General features: G+C 34.8%; 1 protein-coding gene and 1 long non-coding RNA gene across 4 annotated transcripts in view; one reads left to right on the top strand and one right to left on the bottom strand.

Moving 5' to 3' along the window:
• LOC108529951 (uncharacterized) overlaps positions 1 to 15,389 on the bottom strand; it is a 68,614-nt gene that overhangs the window by 9,943 nt on the left and 43,282 nt on the right. The window lies entirely within an intron of this gene.
• The window catches only part of ZDHHC17 (zDHHC palmitoyltransferase 17), an 89,358-nt gene that overhangs the window by 35,075 nt on the left and 38,894 nt on the right, over positions 1 to 15,389 (top strand). For all 3 annotated transcript variants that reach the window (XM_017872513.1, XM_017872515.1, XM_017872514.1), the window contains 3 exons: positions 5,851 to 5,973; positions 9,749 to 9,826; positions 10,416 to 10,560. In XM_017872513.1, coding sequence (XP_017728002.1) covers positions 5,851 to 5,973; positions 9,749 to 9,826; positions 10,416 to 10,560 — 346 coding nt within the window. The remainder of the gene's footprint in view (positions 1 to 5,850; positions 5,974 to 9,748; positions 9,827 to 10,415; positions 10,561 to 15,389) is intronic.

The following is a 15,389-nucleotide window of genomic DNA, read 5'->3' as shown; positions in this document are numbered from 1 at the left end:
AAAAGAGTGAGATCCCCCATCTCAAACAAAACAAAACAAGCAAAAAAAGAATTGTCTGAAGTTCGTTGCATTCCACAGAATTATTAGTCATATTTCCTTAGGGTGTGTATTTTTCTTGGTCTTTCTGATCATCTGCATATTTTCTTCAAGAAGAAATCTTAAAGTGGGATCTGTTATATCAATAGGTCAACTAAGTAAGACAATATGTTTTATTCATATTGTGAAATTATGAAATAACTATTTCCTAATATAAAGACTTGGTGTGCTTTTGGTCTCTTAATATTCATTCTGTATAGTGCTGGAAACCTTAACACTACTCAGTGCAAACCAAATCTCAGAATAATGTGACCTTTATTAGAACTTGCTAAGAAGATGTGAATTACTTAACATTCTTACCTGGCTCCGGGAGGAGCTTCAGACTTCCCTGAATGCCTTGGAATTATATACAGAATTTTGTGTGTTGGAGCATGTTTCTGGGTAGAGTCCGTGACTTTCATTACATTTTAAAGAGGTCTGTGATCCCCAAAAGATTAAAATGATTGATCTGAACAATTTGATTCTAAGGTGATCTCATCCTTTGCATGGGTTTTGAGTGCAACAACATAGAGAAATCCAGTGACAGCTGTAAAGATTGTGTTTCTGTTTTCTTTTGTAAGTTTGTTTGTTTTTAGGTTTAAATAGCCTATTTTATCTAAATACAGGTTGAGTATCCCTTATTCGAAGTGCTTGGTACCAGAAGTGTTTTGGATTTTGGATTTTTTAGGATTTTGGAATATTTGCACATACACAATGAGAAATCTTTGGGGTGGGACTCAAGTCTAAACTTGTTTATTTATTTTTCATATACACATAGCCTGAAGGTGCTTTTATAGAATGTTTTTTATGTTTTATGCACCTGTCACATGAGGTCATCTGTGGTATCATGTGCTCAAAAAGTTAAGGATTTTGGAATATTTCATGTTTTGGATTTTTGAATTAGAGATGCCCAACCTGTGGGTTTTATTAGAATGACACATGTAATCTTGTTTTTTCTACACAGAAAGCAACAACAAAACTAGACAAAACCCAAAATTTGTGTCTTTAGAATGTAGTTTTATTTTGTTCGTAGTCTTCCCTTTTCTACTTGATATTTGCTTAGAAATTGTTAATTATTTACAGTGGGAGGAAGAGGCACAGTACTACATTTTGATACATAAGTTCAATTCACTTTTAAAAATATGTGAATCCAGGCCGGGCACGGTTTCCTTAAGTTCTGTGTTTCCTTACTTATATCTGCTTGTTGCATCCATTATTGAGAGTTGGGGTATTAAAGCCTCTAGCTCTTGCTGTAGAACTATCTGTTTCTCTCTTCAGTTCTGTCAATTTTTGCTTCAAATATTTTAATGATGTTATAAGTTAAATGTTCAATGCTTTTAATTTATAATTGTATATCTTCTTGCTCAATTGAACCTTTTATTGATATGTAATGTTTTTCTTTGTCTTTTGTAACCATTCTTGATTTAAAGTTTATTTTCTGATATTAGTGTAGCCACTCTTGCTCTCTTCTGGTTACTATTTGCATGGAATTTCTTTTTTCATGCTTTCATTTCCAACTCATTTGCCTTTGGATCTAAAGTGTGTCTGTTGTAGATAGCATGTAGTTGGGTCTTTTTTACCCATCTATTCTGCCAACTGTCTTTGGGTTGGAGAGTTTAATCCATTTACATTTAAAGTAATTACTAATAAAGAGGGACTTCTGTCATTTTGCCATTTGTTTTCTTTCTTTTTTTTTTTTTTTGAGACAGAGTCTTGCTTTGTCACCCAGGCTGGCGTGCCGTGGTGCAATCTTGGCTCACTGCAATCTCTACCTTCCGAGTTCAAGCAATTCTCCTGCCTCAGCCTCCTAAGTAGCTGGAATTACAGGCGTGCACCACCACGCCCAGCTAATTTTTGTATTTTTAGTAGAGACGGGGTTTCACCATGTTGGTCAGGCTGGTCTCAAACTCCTGACCTTGTGATCCGCCTGCCTCAGCCTCCCAAAGGGCTGGGATTACAGGCACCAACCTCTGCGCCTGGCCTCCATTTGTTTTCTATATGCCATATAGTTTTTTTTCCTTCTCATTTCCTACATTACTGAATGTTTTGTGTTTAGTTCAATTTTTGTAGTGAAATGTTTAAGTTTCTTTCTCATTCCTTTCGTGTATATCCTGTAGTTACTTTTCTTTGCAGATAACTATGGATATTACACTTAACATCCTAAAGTTATAACACTCATTTGAATTTATATTATTGAATTTATACAGATTAATTCCAATAACCTAATAAACTGTGCTCCTTTACAGCCTCATCTATATGCTTTTTAGTTGTTGATGTCACAGAACTACATATGTATACGTTATATTTCGAAAAGACATAAAGTAATAATTATTTTAAATGCATTGGTCTCTAAAATTATATAGAAACAATATGTAGACACACAGACCAAAATTACAATAATACTAGTGTTTAATAGTTTTTAAATTAATGTATTAGTCTCTTAAATCATGTAGAAAACAAAAAAGTAGAGTTACAAATTATTGTTACGTCTTGCTAGGTTTTATAATTGCCTATGTATTGACTTTTATTGAGATCTTTATTTTTTCGTATGACTTAGAGTTACTGTCTTAGTGTCCCTTAATTTCACCCGGCAGGTCTCCTTTGATCATTTCTTGCAGGGCAGGTCCAGTGGTAACAGATTCTCTCAGTCATTATTTGGGAATGTCTTAATTTCTCCCCCACTTTTGAAGGACAGTTTTGCTGAATACAGGATTTTTGATTGGCATTGAGTTTCTTTTAGCACTTTGGATATGTCAGCCTGTTACCTTCTGGCCTCCAAAGTTTCTGATGAGAAATCTGCTAATAATCTTATTGAGGATCCTTGTATGTGACCAGTTGCTTCTCTCTTGTTCCTTTCAAGATTCTCTCTTTGTCTTTGTCTTTCAAAAGTTTGATTATAATATGTCTCAGTGTGAGTGTCTTGGAGTTCCTTTTACGTTGACTTCATTGATGTTTATATTCAAATTTAGGAAGTTTCCCGCTATTATTTTTTTCAAGTATTCTCTCTGTCTCTTTCTCTCTCTCTCTCTTTTTCTGGAACTTCCACAATGTGTGTGTTGTTCTACTTGATGGTGTCCCACAGGTCCCTTAGACTGTCTTCACTTTCCTTTGGTCTTTTTTCTTTCTGCTCCTCACACTTGATAGTAATTGCTATTGCTCTGTCTTCATGTTTGCTGACTCTTTCTTCTGTCTTTGAAGACATTTCTGTCTTTGAATCCATATAATGACTTCAGTTATTGTACATTTTAGTTCTAGAATTTTTTCTGGTTTCTTTTTAGGTATTTTATCTTTTTATGAATACAGGTTCTGCCAGCTTACATTGATTTGACCTTTCAGCTATACAGTGGTGCAAAAGTGGTACACATTCAGTAGAAATCATGCATCAAGTATGACGCATACAGCCATTCTTTTTTTTTTTTTTCCACTTTCAGTGCGGTATTCAATAAATTACATGAGGCCAGGCATGGTAGCTCACACCTGTAATCCCAGCTCTTGGGAAGGCTGAGGTGGGCAGATCGGTTGAGCCCAAGAGTTCAAGACCAGCCTGAGCAACATAGTGAAACTGCATCTCTACTAAAAATACAAAAAAAGAGCCGAGCGTGGTGGTGCATACCTGTGGTCCCAGCTACTTGGGAGGCTAAAGTGGGAGGATTGCTTGAGCCCTGGGGGTGGAGATTACAGGGAGCTATGATTGCGCCACTGCACTCCAGCCTCAGTGACAGAGTGAGATCCTGTCTCAATAAAAAAATTGCATGAGATATTTATTATAGAACAGGCTTTGTCTTAGATGATTTTGTTCAGAGTGTCATTGTCCTTTCCCGCATTGTGGAGGTCAGATCCCAGAGCTATCCTCTCGTTCTTTATAGGGAGTATGAACCACTCGTCTTGCCTCTCTAGGGAAGGGGCAGAGTTCAGTAAGCCTGTGGGAGAATTCTCAACTTATACCCACATCATAAACGCCACTGGTGAGGCAATGGTAATTACTCAGCTCTCCATATAGCCTGGGCTGATGTCTGGTGGTATGGTGGGAAAAGGAACCTCTGTAACTTGTTACCTTCCAGTTGGACCGGGACTTGTGCTTTAATCCAATTGGCCATTCCCTTCACCCTGGCATTCCATAAGATACCCAAAAATACAGATGGCCACCAAAACCGGAGAGATTTGACAAATTCTTTTAATCCCACTATATATATGTTGACTTGATAGGAGTCCCTAAGGGTTGCATAATGAATTTAAGGCCCGAAACCAAATAGCTGCTGGGTTTGAATCAGCACTCTTCTGGTGGTCAACTATAGGTAAGAATGTGAATTGCATTAACTCCATCTATTATAATCAATAGATTTGTCAGTTATACTTGGGATGCCCTCAAAGGGGTGACTAGCTAGTTAGATACCACCAGCCGAATGGCCTGGAAAAACCAGCTTGCATTAATCATGATACTAGCAGAAAAAAGGGTGTATGTGTGATGCTGGGTGGGAAATGTACTTTTATTCCCAACAATAATGCCCCAGATAGGATCATCACAAAAGCTTTATGAGGTTTAACATCTCTAGCCAACGAGCTGGCAGAGAATGCTGGAATTGATGAGCCATTTACAGGTTGGCTAGAAGGTTGGTGTGGAAAATGGAAAGGCATGGTAGCTTCAGTCCTTACATCTCTCTCAATTGTGGCAGAAGTCTTAGCAGCAGTGGGATGTTGTGTTATCCTTTGTGTGAGGGGACTAGCATAGAGATTAATTGAAACAGCTATTAATAAACAAATTACCAGCAAATAACCTGCTACTATTAAAAACCAAATTAGACTCTCTCTCCTATGAGGAAGATAGTAAATGACTTCTAGAGTGATTCAAGGACCAGAAGGGTTCAAATGAAAATTAAACCAAAAGAATTACGTAGAAAAGAGAAGGGAATTTGTGAGAAAACATTTTAAATGGTCCATTTTCAAGGCATGATAAATCTAAGCACTGGCTGCCAGCCTGCAAATGTAACAAATTACATGGCTCATGCACCTAGTAGGTCACAATAAGTTAACAGAATGTAGAGGAGGGGTCAGCCCATAAAAGGGAAGAAAGCTTCATTATTGTGAAATCACAACTTAAGCATGGAAAAGGACGGGGTAAGGGGGATAATAGAACTTAGGCAACATCTGGGAGGATTGTAACCCCATAGTACTCGACCAGTGAGGAACTAGGGGAGGGACTTGTGTGTAGGAGATAAATTGCCTGCTGTAGCTGCCCTGGGTGTGCCTGCCTGCCAGACACCTGTTACTGTAAGACTGCTGTTAAGTCTCACTTTCGCCGTTCTTCGTGCCTCTTAGTCCATTCTTTGGGTTTGGACAGTTGCGCGTGTTTCTCACACTGGGGCTTGTATAACGTCCTTTCTTCTTGATATTCTTCTGAATCATTTATATGCATCTTGTTATTGATTTTTATATAATGTTTTTTAATTTGTGTGTATTTTTTACAGTCTACCTTAAGAGTTTGGTGGGATAAATGGTAATAAAATAAAAAAAAAGCTCCCGATTGAAATTTTATTTCTGGTGTACTTTTTTCTTCCATATAGTGAGATTTTACAGTCTTATAAGTGAGACATTTTAGAACTGTAAAATGGATTAATAAAAGCTTTTGGAATATTGACATTTTAAAAGTAATATTCTATGTTGAGAAATACATTTTAATTCCTAGTATCAAAATGAGGAATTATTTTGTCTCAAAATGTTATTTTTAGCTTTACATTTCTTGTTAAATAATAATGCCGTATTTTCTTTCTTTTCTAGATATGGAATATATGAACGCTGTCGAGAATTGGTGGAAGCAGGTTATGATGTGCGGCAACCGGACAAAGAAAATGTTACACTCCTCCATTGGGCTGCCATCAATAACAGAATAGACTTAGTCAAGTATGTATTTTCTCTATTTTAATTATTAAAACTTAACTTTTATGGTTATAAAATTAATGGAAGTAATTGTTATAAAATTAATACTTTCTAAAATTCATGGCTTTTAGAATATAGATTCTGTGTACCTTGTTTTCTGAAAAGAAAATTGCTTTTAACTTATATTGAATGCTTATATTAGCCAAGTACTGTACTGAGTACTTTTCCATATGTGTTTTCTTTAGTTCTTAATTCTTAATATAACCCCATATAAAATATAACAATTGTTACTGCCCTACTGCTGGCGAAACTGAAGCACAGACAGTTTAAATATACTACCCAGTGACCCAAGCTAATAAAGATTGGAGTCAGGACCTGAACTCAGGCAGTCCTAACTTGGTGTTCACATTCCGAATGTGGATTCTGTGGAGAAAACAGCAAAAGGAAAGAAAGTTGAAATGATAATAGGTAATAATAATCTGATTTAACTGTTCACACCAGCATAAGTGATGAATACTTGCATAGCAAGTGTAAAATGATTTTTATCCATTACTGTTAATGTTTGTTTAGTATTAATAAGAAATAGTTAGATCTAAGAGTCAAGATGGTAGGAAATCTTAGCAAATCTTGTTTAGTAGTCTTTTGACTCTATGGACACAATATATTTACAGAAAGACATGAATTTTTGTTGTTGTTGAGATGGGTGCTTACTCTCACTCAGGTTGGAGTGTAGTGGTACAATCTTGGCACACTGCAACCTCACCTCCCATGCTCAAGCGATCCTCCAGCTTCATACTCCCGAGTAGCTTGGACCACAGGCGAATACCACCACACCCAAGTCATATATATTATATATAGTATATTATATGATAGCTATATAGGTATATATGATAGATTTTTTTTTTTTTGAGGATGGGGTTTTGTTCTTGTTCTTGCTGCCTCGGCTGGAGTGCAATGGCTCGATCTTGGCTCACCGCAACCTCTGCATCCCAGGTTCAAGCAATTCTCCTGCCTCAGCCTCCCGAGTAGTTGGGATTATAGGCATGTGCCAATAGTAAATGACTTCTAGAGTGATTCAACGACCAGAGGGTTGAAATGAAAATGAAATATAGGCATGCACCTGTATAAATATAGGCATGTGCCACCACACCCAGCTAATTTTTTTTTGTATTTTTAGTAGAGACAAGGTTTCTCCATGTTTGTCAGGCTGGTCTCGAACTCCCACCCTCAGGTGATCCACCCGCCCAAAGTGCTGGGATTACAGGCATGAGCCACTGTGCCTGGCCCTAATTTTTTGTATTTTTGGTAGAGATGGGGTTTCGCCATGTTGCCCAGGCTGGTCTCAAACTCCTGAGCACAGGCAGTTCAACTACCCTGGCCTCCCAAAATGCTGGAATTACAGGCATGAGTTTCCGTGCCCAGATAACACAAATCTAAAATGAACTAAATGAACTACTTGAGATGTTCAGTTAAGTGCAACACACAGAGTGTAGAGACAAATAGGATATTAATGCCAGGTAAAAGAATTCACCCTGAATTGCTACATTTTCAGTGCAGTGTCTTGCTGTTCTCTAATTTACTTCCTGAGTGTCAAACTTTGATGGAAAAGGTACACTAAACATACGTCTTGGCAAACGCAGAATGGTTGCATGTTAAAATCAACATGGGACTGACACTAAAGTCAGAAATTGCCATCATATAATGAAGTTTAGGGACACAAGAATGAATCTGGACTCAAAGAGTTTGAATTTTAACTATAATTCTAAACTTGAGTAGCAACATCTTAAGATTTAACATTAAGGTGTACAAAGCGTTTGAGCACTGTCAGCTGCGTGATTGCTTCCATGTCAGTAAAACACTTACTTGTGATGCTGAGCAACTGCTGACTTTCAGTGGGAATATATGCTAGAAAACACAATTTTTCTGTGGTGTATTTATTGACTTTCAACTGTTGTTTCTGTTTACGGCCCAGGTAGTTACTGCTTTCTTTGGAGGTAACAGTTGTGTCTGATTCTTTTGCCTGTCCGGTTTTGTAATATTCTGGCTTGCTTTTCATCAGTGTCCCCTCTAGAGATGTTTGAGGTTTAAGCTATTTGGGTTTTATCTCTCATTTGTTGGTATCAGTTGTTCATTGATGGTCCCTTCTGAAAACCTAGGATCATTAGTACCGGTCAGAACATTGTTTGATAAAACCTTCTTAATATATTGAGCAAAGAGGCTCAAGATTAAAATTAAGAGTTGTGCAATCTCAGAAGTTTGTAGTTTTGAGCTAGTGTCTTATAGCTACAAGAAATAACATGTGATAAAAATATAATACTGAGAAGTTTACAATGAAAAGTAATAGAAATTATTCTTTTTTTAGGGTGCAGAAAAGTTCCCTCTTCTTGTCAAAAAAAAAAATTGTGCTTTAGAATCAGTTTGGAAATTGCTTATTGACGTAGACCTAGTGATGATTTAAATTCTGCCATGTACCAGTAAAAATGAATCTCAGGAACAGTTGACTATAGAGAAGGGGATGAAATTGCTTTAGAAAAATTCCAGTTATTATTTTAATAAAATATCATTTTCTATGAGAGTGGTTATTTTGGCTGAGCTTTACTTCTCTTTGGGTTCTAGCCTACCCATTCTCAAAGAACATTTTCAGCATTATACAATGTACCAAGTACCTTAAAAATGGATTCAGGAATAATTAAATGTTTGCATTATTAATAGTTTAGTATTCTGGAAATACTTTGTTAGGTTACTTTGAACCATTTGGCATGATAGAGTGGAATTGGGCCCTTCATTGCATAATGCTTTAAAAGCACCAATTAAACAAATACTTGTTTGCAACCACAAATTTCTGAGTTAAACACATGAATAATGTGTTTAATAAGCATGAATAATCACAGGTTAAAAGCTATGTGCATTAAGAGTAAATGCATTACTGATCTAGAGCAATAATCACTTAGAACAGTTTAAGAGTATACATATATCAAGTATTTGATATCATATGCCTTAGATCATTTATATTCAGGATTTATTGCATTGATTATTCCCAAAGAAAGCATTGTAATGAACAGCTAGATCTTGTTCACTTCAGAAGTTATCAAGATGTTATGACAGCAGGGTACGGCTGCTCACTCCTGTAATCCCAGCACTTTGGGAGTCCAAAGTAGGAGGATTATTAGAGTCCAGGAGTTTGAGACCTGCCTGGGCAACATGAGATGCTATCTCTCTCTCTCTCTTAAAAAAGAGATATTATGCTGTTAATATTAAGCTTACTAATCTAATAATAAAGTTGCTATTATTTCTTTTTCAAGCAACATGGCTTTAAAGGCACAAGAAATAAGGCAGAGTAAAGAACCTTTATGTTATACGTATATTGTTTGATTTAATCTACAGTAATCTTAAGGGAAGTTAGGCTTAAAAAGCTGAGCTACCCAAGGTAGACCATGTCTTGCCTATTCTGCAATTAGTCTAATTTCAATTTTCTATATGCTACTATTCAAATCTTTGTAGTTCTTTGAGTACCTTCTTTTTTATGTGATTTTTTTTGGCATTTTTATTCTTTTTTTTTTTTTTTTTATAACTTAAAAGTTATTTTCTTTTCCTTATTCTGGAACAAAATAAAATGATGTATTTGACATAAAATTCTGCTAAATATGTTTTTTACACAACCACAAAAGATTATTTATTTTCAAAGATTCAAACTAGCATGAGATCTGAAATGGAAAACATGTTATTTACTTATTTTTCACATAATTTCTTAAAATTGAAAATGAAAGTTATTTAAATTATTATAAATTTTGTCTTATAGATACTATATTTCGAAAGGTGCTATTGTGGATCAACTTGGAGGAGACCTGAATTCAACTCCATTGCACTGGGCCACAAGGTTTAAATTTGCTTCTGGATTTTTTCCTTTGGTTCCTTTGTTAGTATATAAATGAACAACTTTAAAAAAATGATACACTAAAATGAATAGGAGAGCTTATTATGCCATTAGTTAATATCATTTATATGCTAATGTTTTATTGTGAAATATTACCTGTAAAGAAGCAAAAGTTTATGTCCAAAGTTTCCCTGGCCATGCTGATATTAATTCAGTTAGTTATAGGATCGGGTTAAACTTTGGCTTTCTAAATGTAATAGTTTTGCAGCATATATATATTTACAATGAAAGAATTAGCTCATTTCTTGGAATGATTGAGATACTATTAGAATGAGCATAATAGAATATAGTAATTATTTACTATATATTAAATAAGTTATGAGTACCTCCATACATTTCCAGACTGTTAATCTAGTTAAAACTTTTAAGAACCATAAAATCCTAAATGTGTTTTGACATGTATCTATTTTAAAATAACTTTTCAAAATACATATGTAATCTTTCCACCATATCTTATTTGAAAAAGCTCTTTCCAGAGGATCCTGTTTTAAATAACTTTATATATCTAAGTATTTATTCATTTATGTTTTAGACAAGGCCATCTATCCATGGTTGTGCAACTAATGAAATATGGTGCAGATCCTTCATTGATTGATGGAGAAGGATGTAGCTGTATTCATCTGGCTGCTCAGTTTGGACATACCTCAATTGTTGCTTATCTCATAGCAAAAGGACAGGTAAAAAAAATCTCGGTATGGATTTTAATCAGATATTCTTCATAGTTTAAATGCCTGATATTATTGGTGTTGCATATGTAACAACCTGTTGATATTTAAATAGCACTTTCTGATGAATGAAGAACATAAATATAGTTAGTTTGATATGGAGATATTTAATGTACCTAACATAAAAGTCAGCACGAAAATCCTGAACCAGATAATGATTAAGTTGGGTTTTTTATTTCCAAGAGTGATGGAGATAAAGCTCAGAAATTAAGAGAGAAAATATAAGTATCTGTTTTTTCATTATGTATTTTGAATGTATCATCTGAATTCATCTAAACTTTTTTGAACTTATTTATTGGTTATTTTCTATATTAAATATCTTTTGAGACGGATACATTTTTAAAAATCAGTTTCTGTTGTATAAGATAATGCTGCTTCTTATCAGAAAAACATCATATTTTAAGTGGTTGTTCCTTTTTCTTGAATGTGCAGTGACCATAATCACATTAAATATTACCAGTTTGTATAATCATGTTTTTGTAATAAATGTGTTTTGTTAAAAGTAATGTCACTCAGTTTTTCTTTCATGTGTTTTTTCTGGTTATATTTGAACATTAGTTTTATAAGTAAGGATCTCATCATAAGAATTACTAAGATAGATGTATTTAATTTGTTGCTATCAACATGTATTTATTGTTAATTTAAAATTATATGCGGATTTAGAATTTGAATACTATTTCTTTTAATGAAGGCTTTACAGTATTTGTTGTTGGCAGTCTCAAGCAGTGGCAGTTGTGTTGTGCATTATAGTTTAGGAAAAGAGGCATAGTCTGATTAAGTTAATTGCTGGAAGGGGAGGGGAGTTATTGCCTATTGCTGTGTTAAAAAAACTACCCCCAAAATCTAATGGCTTAAGAACAATACCAACCAATTAATACGTCTCACAATTTTGTGGGCTTGACTGGATGGTTTTTCTCCTTGGCTGGTGAAATGACTGGTGGGTAGAGTTGTCTGGGGACTTGACTGAGCTGGAAGATTGGCTCACATATCTTGTGACTTGATAGGAATGGCTACAAACTGCTTAACTGGGAGGCTGGGGCAGCAAGACCTCTTTCTTTCTCTATGTAGTGTCAGAACTTCTACTTTTCAATACCAGTCCATGTAGTCTTTCCAGCAGAGAAACTAGACTTCTTACATATTGGCTTAGAGCTCCCAAAAGAACAAAAGTAGAAGCTGTTTTGCCTTTTTAAGTCTTAGGTCTTGAACTGACACGGCAACAGTTTTTCTTCATTCTGTCACTTAAAGTGAGTTAACAGGGCCATAATCATCGGTGGGAAGGGACCACACAAGGGTGTGAATACCAAGAGGCCAGGTTTATGGGGGGCCATCTCTGGAGAGCAACTGCTATAGGAGGTTATTCTTGTTATTCTGCAGTTTTTTCTAGAACAAAGGTTGAAGCAGTAAATGGTGCTATAGCACATCACAGGGTCTTTAGTGGCCTTCCATATTGCAGAATAAATCTACAATACACGTTCACTTTTTTCTTTCAGTTTCTAACTGGGAAAAAGAGGTAGTATACATTTTTGAGTCTTCATGGTCTTTTTTTAATCTTAGAGTTTGGATGATTTCATTAATCTTTGTAACCTCTAATATAGTAGATAGGCTATAAAATTCTCAGAGGGCAGGATTTCTACCTGTCACAGTGCTTTTGGTACAAAAAAATGCATGATGGTGATGATGATGATGATGATGATAAATGTCTGAGAAATAGTTTTGTTTTCATGAGTAAATTTTTTTTATGCACACAAAGATAATACATGTTTATTATGAAATATTCAAGCATAATAGAATATGACTTAGAAAATGAAATCTCACTTCTCCCCTTGGCCATCTCTCTGAGGTTACTTCCTTTAATCATGTAGTGTATATTTTCTGAGATTTTACTCCATGTACAGATTAAACATCTGTAATCTGAAAATCCAGAATGTTTTGAAATCCAAAACGTTTTGAGTGCCAACATGATGCCACAAGTGGAAAATTCCACCCCTGACACCTTTGTTTTCTGATAGTTCATTGTACACACACCGTTTCATGTACAAAATTATTTAAAATATTGAATAAAATTGCCTTCAGGCTGTGTGTATAAGGTGTATATGAAAGATGAATGAATTTCACATTTAGACTTTTGTCCCATTCTCAATATTTTAATATATATATGCAAATATTTCAACATATGAAAAAAAACACATATTCAAACACTTCTGGTACCAAGCATTTTAGATAAAGGATACTCAACATGTATACACTAATATATTGTAAAAGACACTCTTCCAATGTGCATTGCATCATACTGTAAGGGCCCAAAGTTTTTCTCTGTGCTAGAGCACTGTGCAGTTTAGCCCCTGGATACCTCTTGAGCTCCACTTCTGCCATCTCCCTGTCATCACTGTGCTTTAACTGCACTAGTTTTTTTGCTACTTTTTCAGCAACTCTGACTTGATGTTGTCTGAGGGCCTTTTGCTTGCTGTTTCTTCTGCTGGTATATTCTTTCCTCAGATAGTCACACAGTTTCTCTCTCTCTCCAGTCAGATGGTTGCTCAAATTTTATTAGTTCTGATTACGTAGTTCCTAATTATAAGCAGTAATAAAATTAGCATATTTTTATTTCTTCTTCCATTTCTCTTTTACCAACTTTAGTCAATAATATTGTTTTCTTAATGTTAACTATGTTCTGATAAATTTTACTACATTTCTATTACTTGATTTTTCAGCTTTAGATAATTTTCTTTGATTCATGGCTACTATAGATGAGGCTCTCAGCATATTTTCATTTCAACCTTTTTCCATTTTCCCATTTTTTTGTTAATTATATCAATTTTACATTGTTAGGGTATATAACATTTTCATTCAGTTTTGTCATTCTATTCTTCACAATTGTTTTGTTTTAGTTATATTGTTAAATATATTTAGTGCTCACTACCAATTCTTTTGGATGATTTTCAGGAGAAAAAGGGGAATGCTAAGTTATGGAGCCCTGTTGATCATGGAATTCCCATAAGCTTTTGATCTGGGCTTGTTAATTCTTCCTAATAGAGAATACCCATACGTCCAGGCTGAACTTGGAAAAGAAGTACCAAGTTTTAAATCCCGACCCAAAGAGAGAAAAGGTTGAATTTCATTTTCTTTTAGTACTCTAGAGATGTGCCATGATTTTACATTTTTTTATTTATTGATATTTTAATACTATCAGTTAAAAAGGATATGAAAAGACAACTAAGAAGAAGAAGAAACTTAAACAAGAATTTACATGCTTGCTTTAATTAGACCTGAAATTTGGTTGAGCTTTCTTCAAACTACGGAAATTAGGAGTAAAAGAAGTCACAATAGTTACTTCTCATATAAGAAATAAGGAAGTTTGTTGTTTCTTCAGAAAACTTTTTTTTTAAGTCACAGGATTATTTTAAAAAATGAACTTGCGTATTGGAAATGTTGAGTGAGGTTGCAGAAGATATTCCTGACAACACTATTAAAGTAAATCCAGAAATGGATTTGTAATGGATAAGGCATAACATTCTGTTACAGTATGCATGGTGAGTGACTAAAGCTAATGACATCCAAGGAAGTGCTTTACTTATCTGATGTAGTGGTTCTCAGATTTTTTTCTTCAATATGCTTGGATAATGTTCACATTTGAGACATATTCCCATCGCTAACAGTGGCTCACAGAGAACTGCTGCATAGAGATAGTGTTTTACATTGTGCTTACTGTAACTGTCTCCTCTCTCCACTGATTGGTAAATTAGGTAATACAACTTGAACTAGAACTGCTTGCTAAATGTAATTCAGGAATGGGAGATGGGGTAGGGAAGAAGAAGAAACGTAATATTTATTGAATATCCATTATATTCTTGGCTGTTGACTAGATGCTTTGCACACATTATTTAATCTTCACAGAAGTCTTATGAAGTTATTTGTATTTCACATTTTTTAATGAGGAAGCTAAGACTAAGAATTAAAGTAAGTTAGCCTACAATCTCATAGCATGTGATGGAGCTAGGAATTCAAAACCATGTCTTACTCTAAAGCCAAGCCTAGAAAAGTAGATAGATAAGCATGTCTTTTCCTTTAATAAATGGTTTTTGATCATCTACTCTGCTAGACACTGAGAATATAAAGATTGATTTGAGATGATTTTTATTTTCAAAGTACTCCAGGTTAATGAGACAGATGTTTCAGGCATAGAGGATAATCAGTTCAGAATGGAGTGGGTTAGGAAAGGTAGTTTCAGAGCACTGAAACTGATAAGAGTCTCTGATACATCAGAAAGTCTTGCACAAGGAGAATTAGATAACTAGGAAAGAGTTTTGGTTTAATAGGTGGAAGTTTTAGTTATAATTTGCTAAAAACTAAGCAAGAGTGGGGAAAAGATGGTGCCAGGGAAAGCAAAAAATTGAGTAGAAGAGGAAAAATAGTGATTTATTACATGGTTTGACTGGGAATAGTATTTATGCATATTTATAATAATACATATCAAGTATTAAATGTTTATATTAACCAGAATTACAATAGATCTCTTGAGAGGAAAGGATAGGAAAGGAGAGTTTTTGTGATGTAGCAGAGAGGAAAGAGAAAAATTCACATTTTTTATACTAAGGAGTTTCAAAATAATACCTGAAACTGAAAATCAAGAAGTAGCAATTCAAACATCTTATTTCAAGATGTGGAGGTAAATACCAAAATAATGAGCCGAAAATGGTGAAAATGGTGGGAAGGCAGGGGATTGCTTTAGTGTGTTGCTTTTCCCCACAAACTGCAGAATCATTTAACTCTAAAATGTACAT

The sequence above is a fragment of the Rhinopithecus bieti genome, unplaced genomic scaffold (genome assembly GCF_001698545.2).
Source record: "Rhinopithecus bieti isolate Rb0 unplaced genomic scaffold, ASM169854v2 scaffold_5476, whole genome shotgun sequence".
NCBI classification, from domain to species: Eukaryota; Metazoa; Chordata; class Mammalia; order Primates; family Cercopithecidae; genus Rhinopithecus; species Rhinopithecus bieti.
This window is presented reverse-complemented; position numbering and strand designations above follow the sequence as displayed.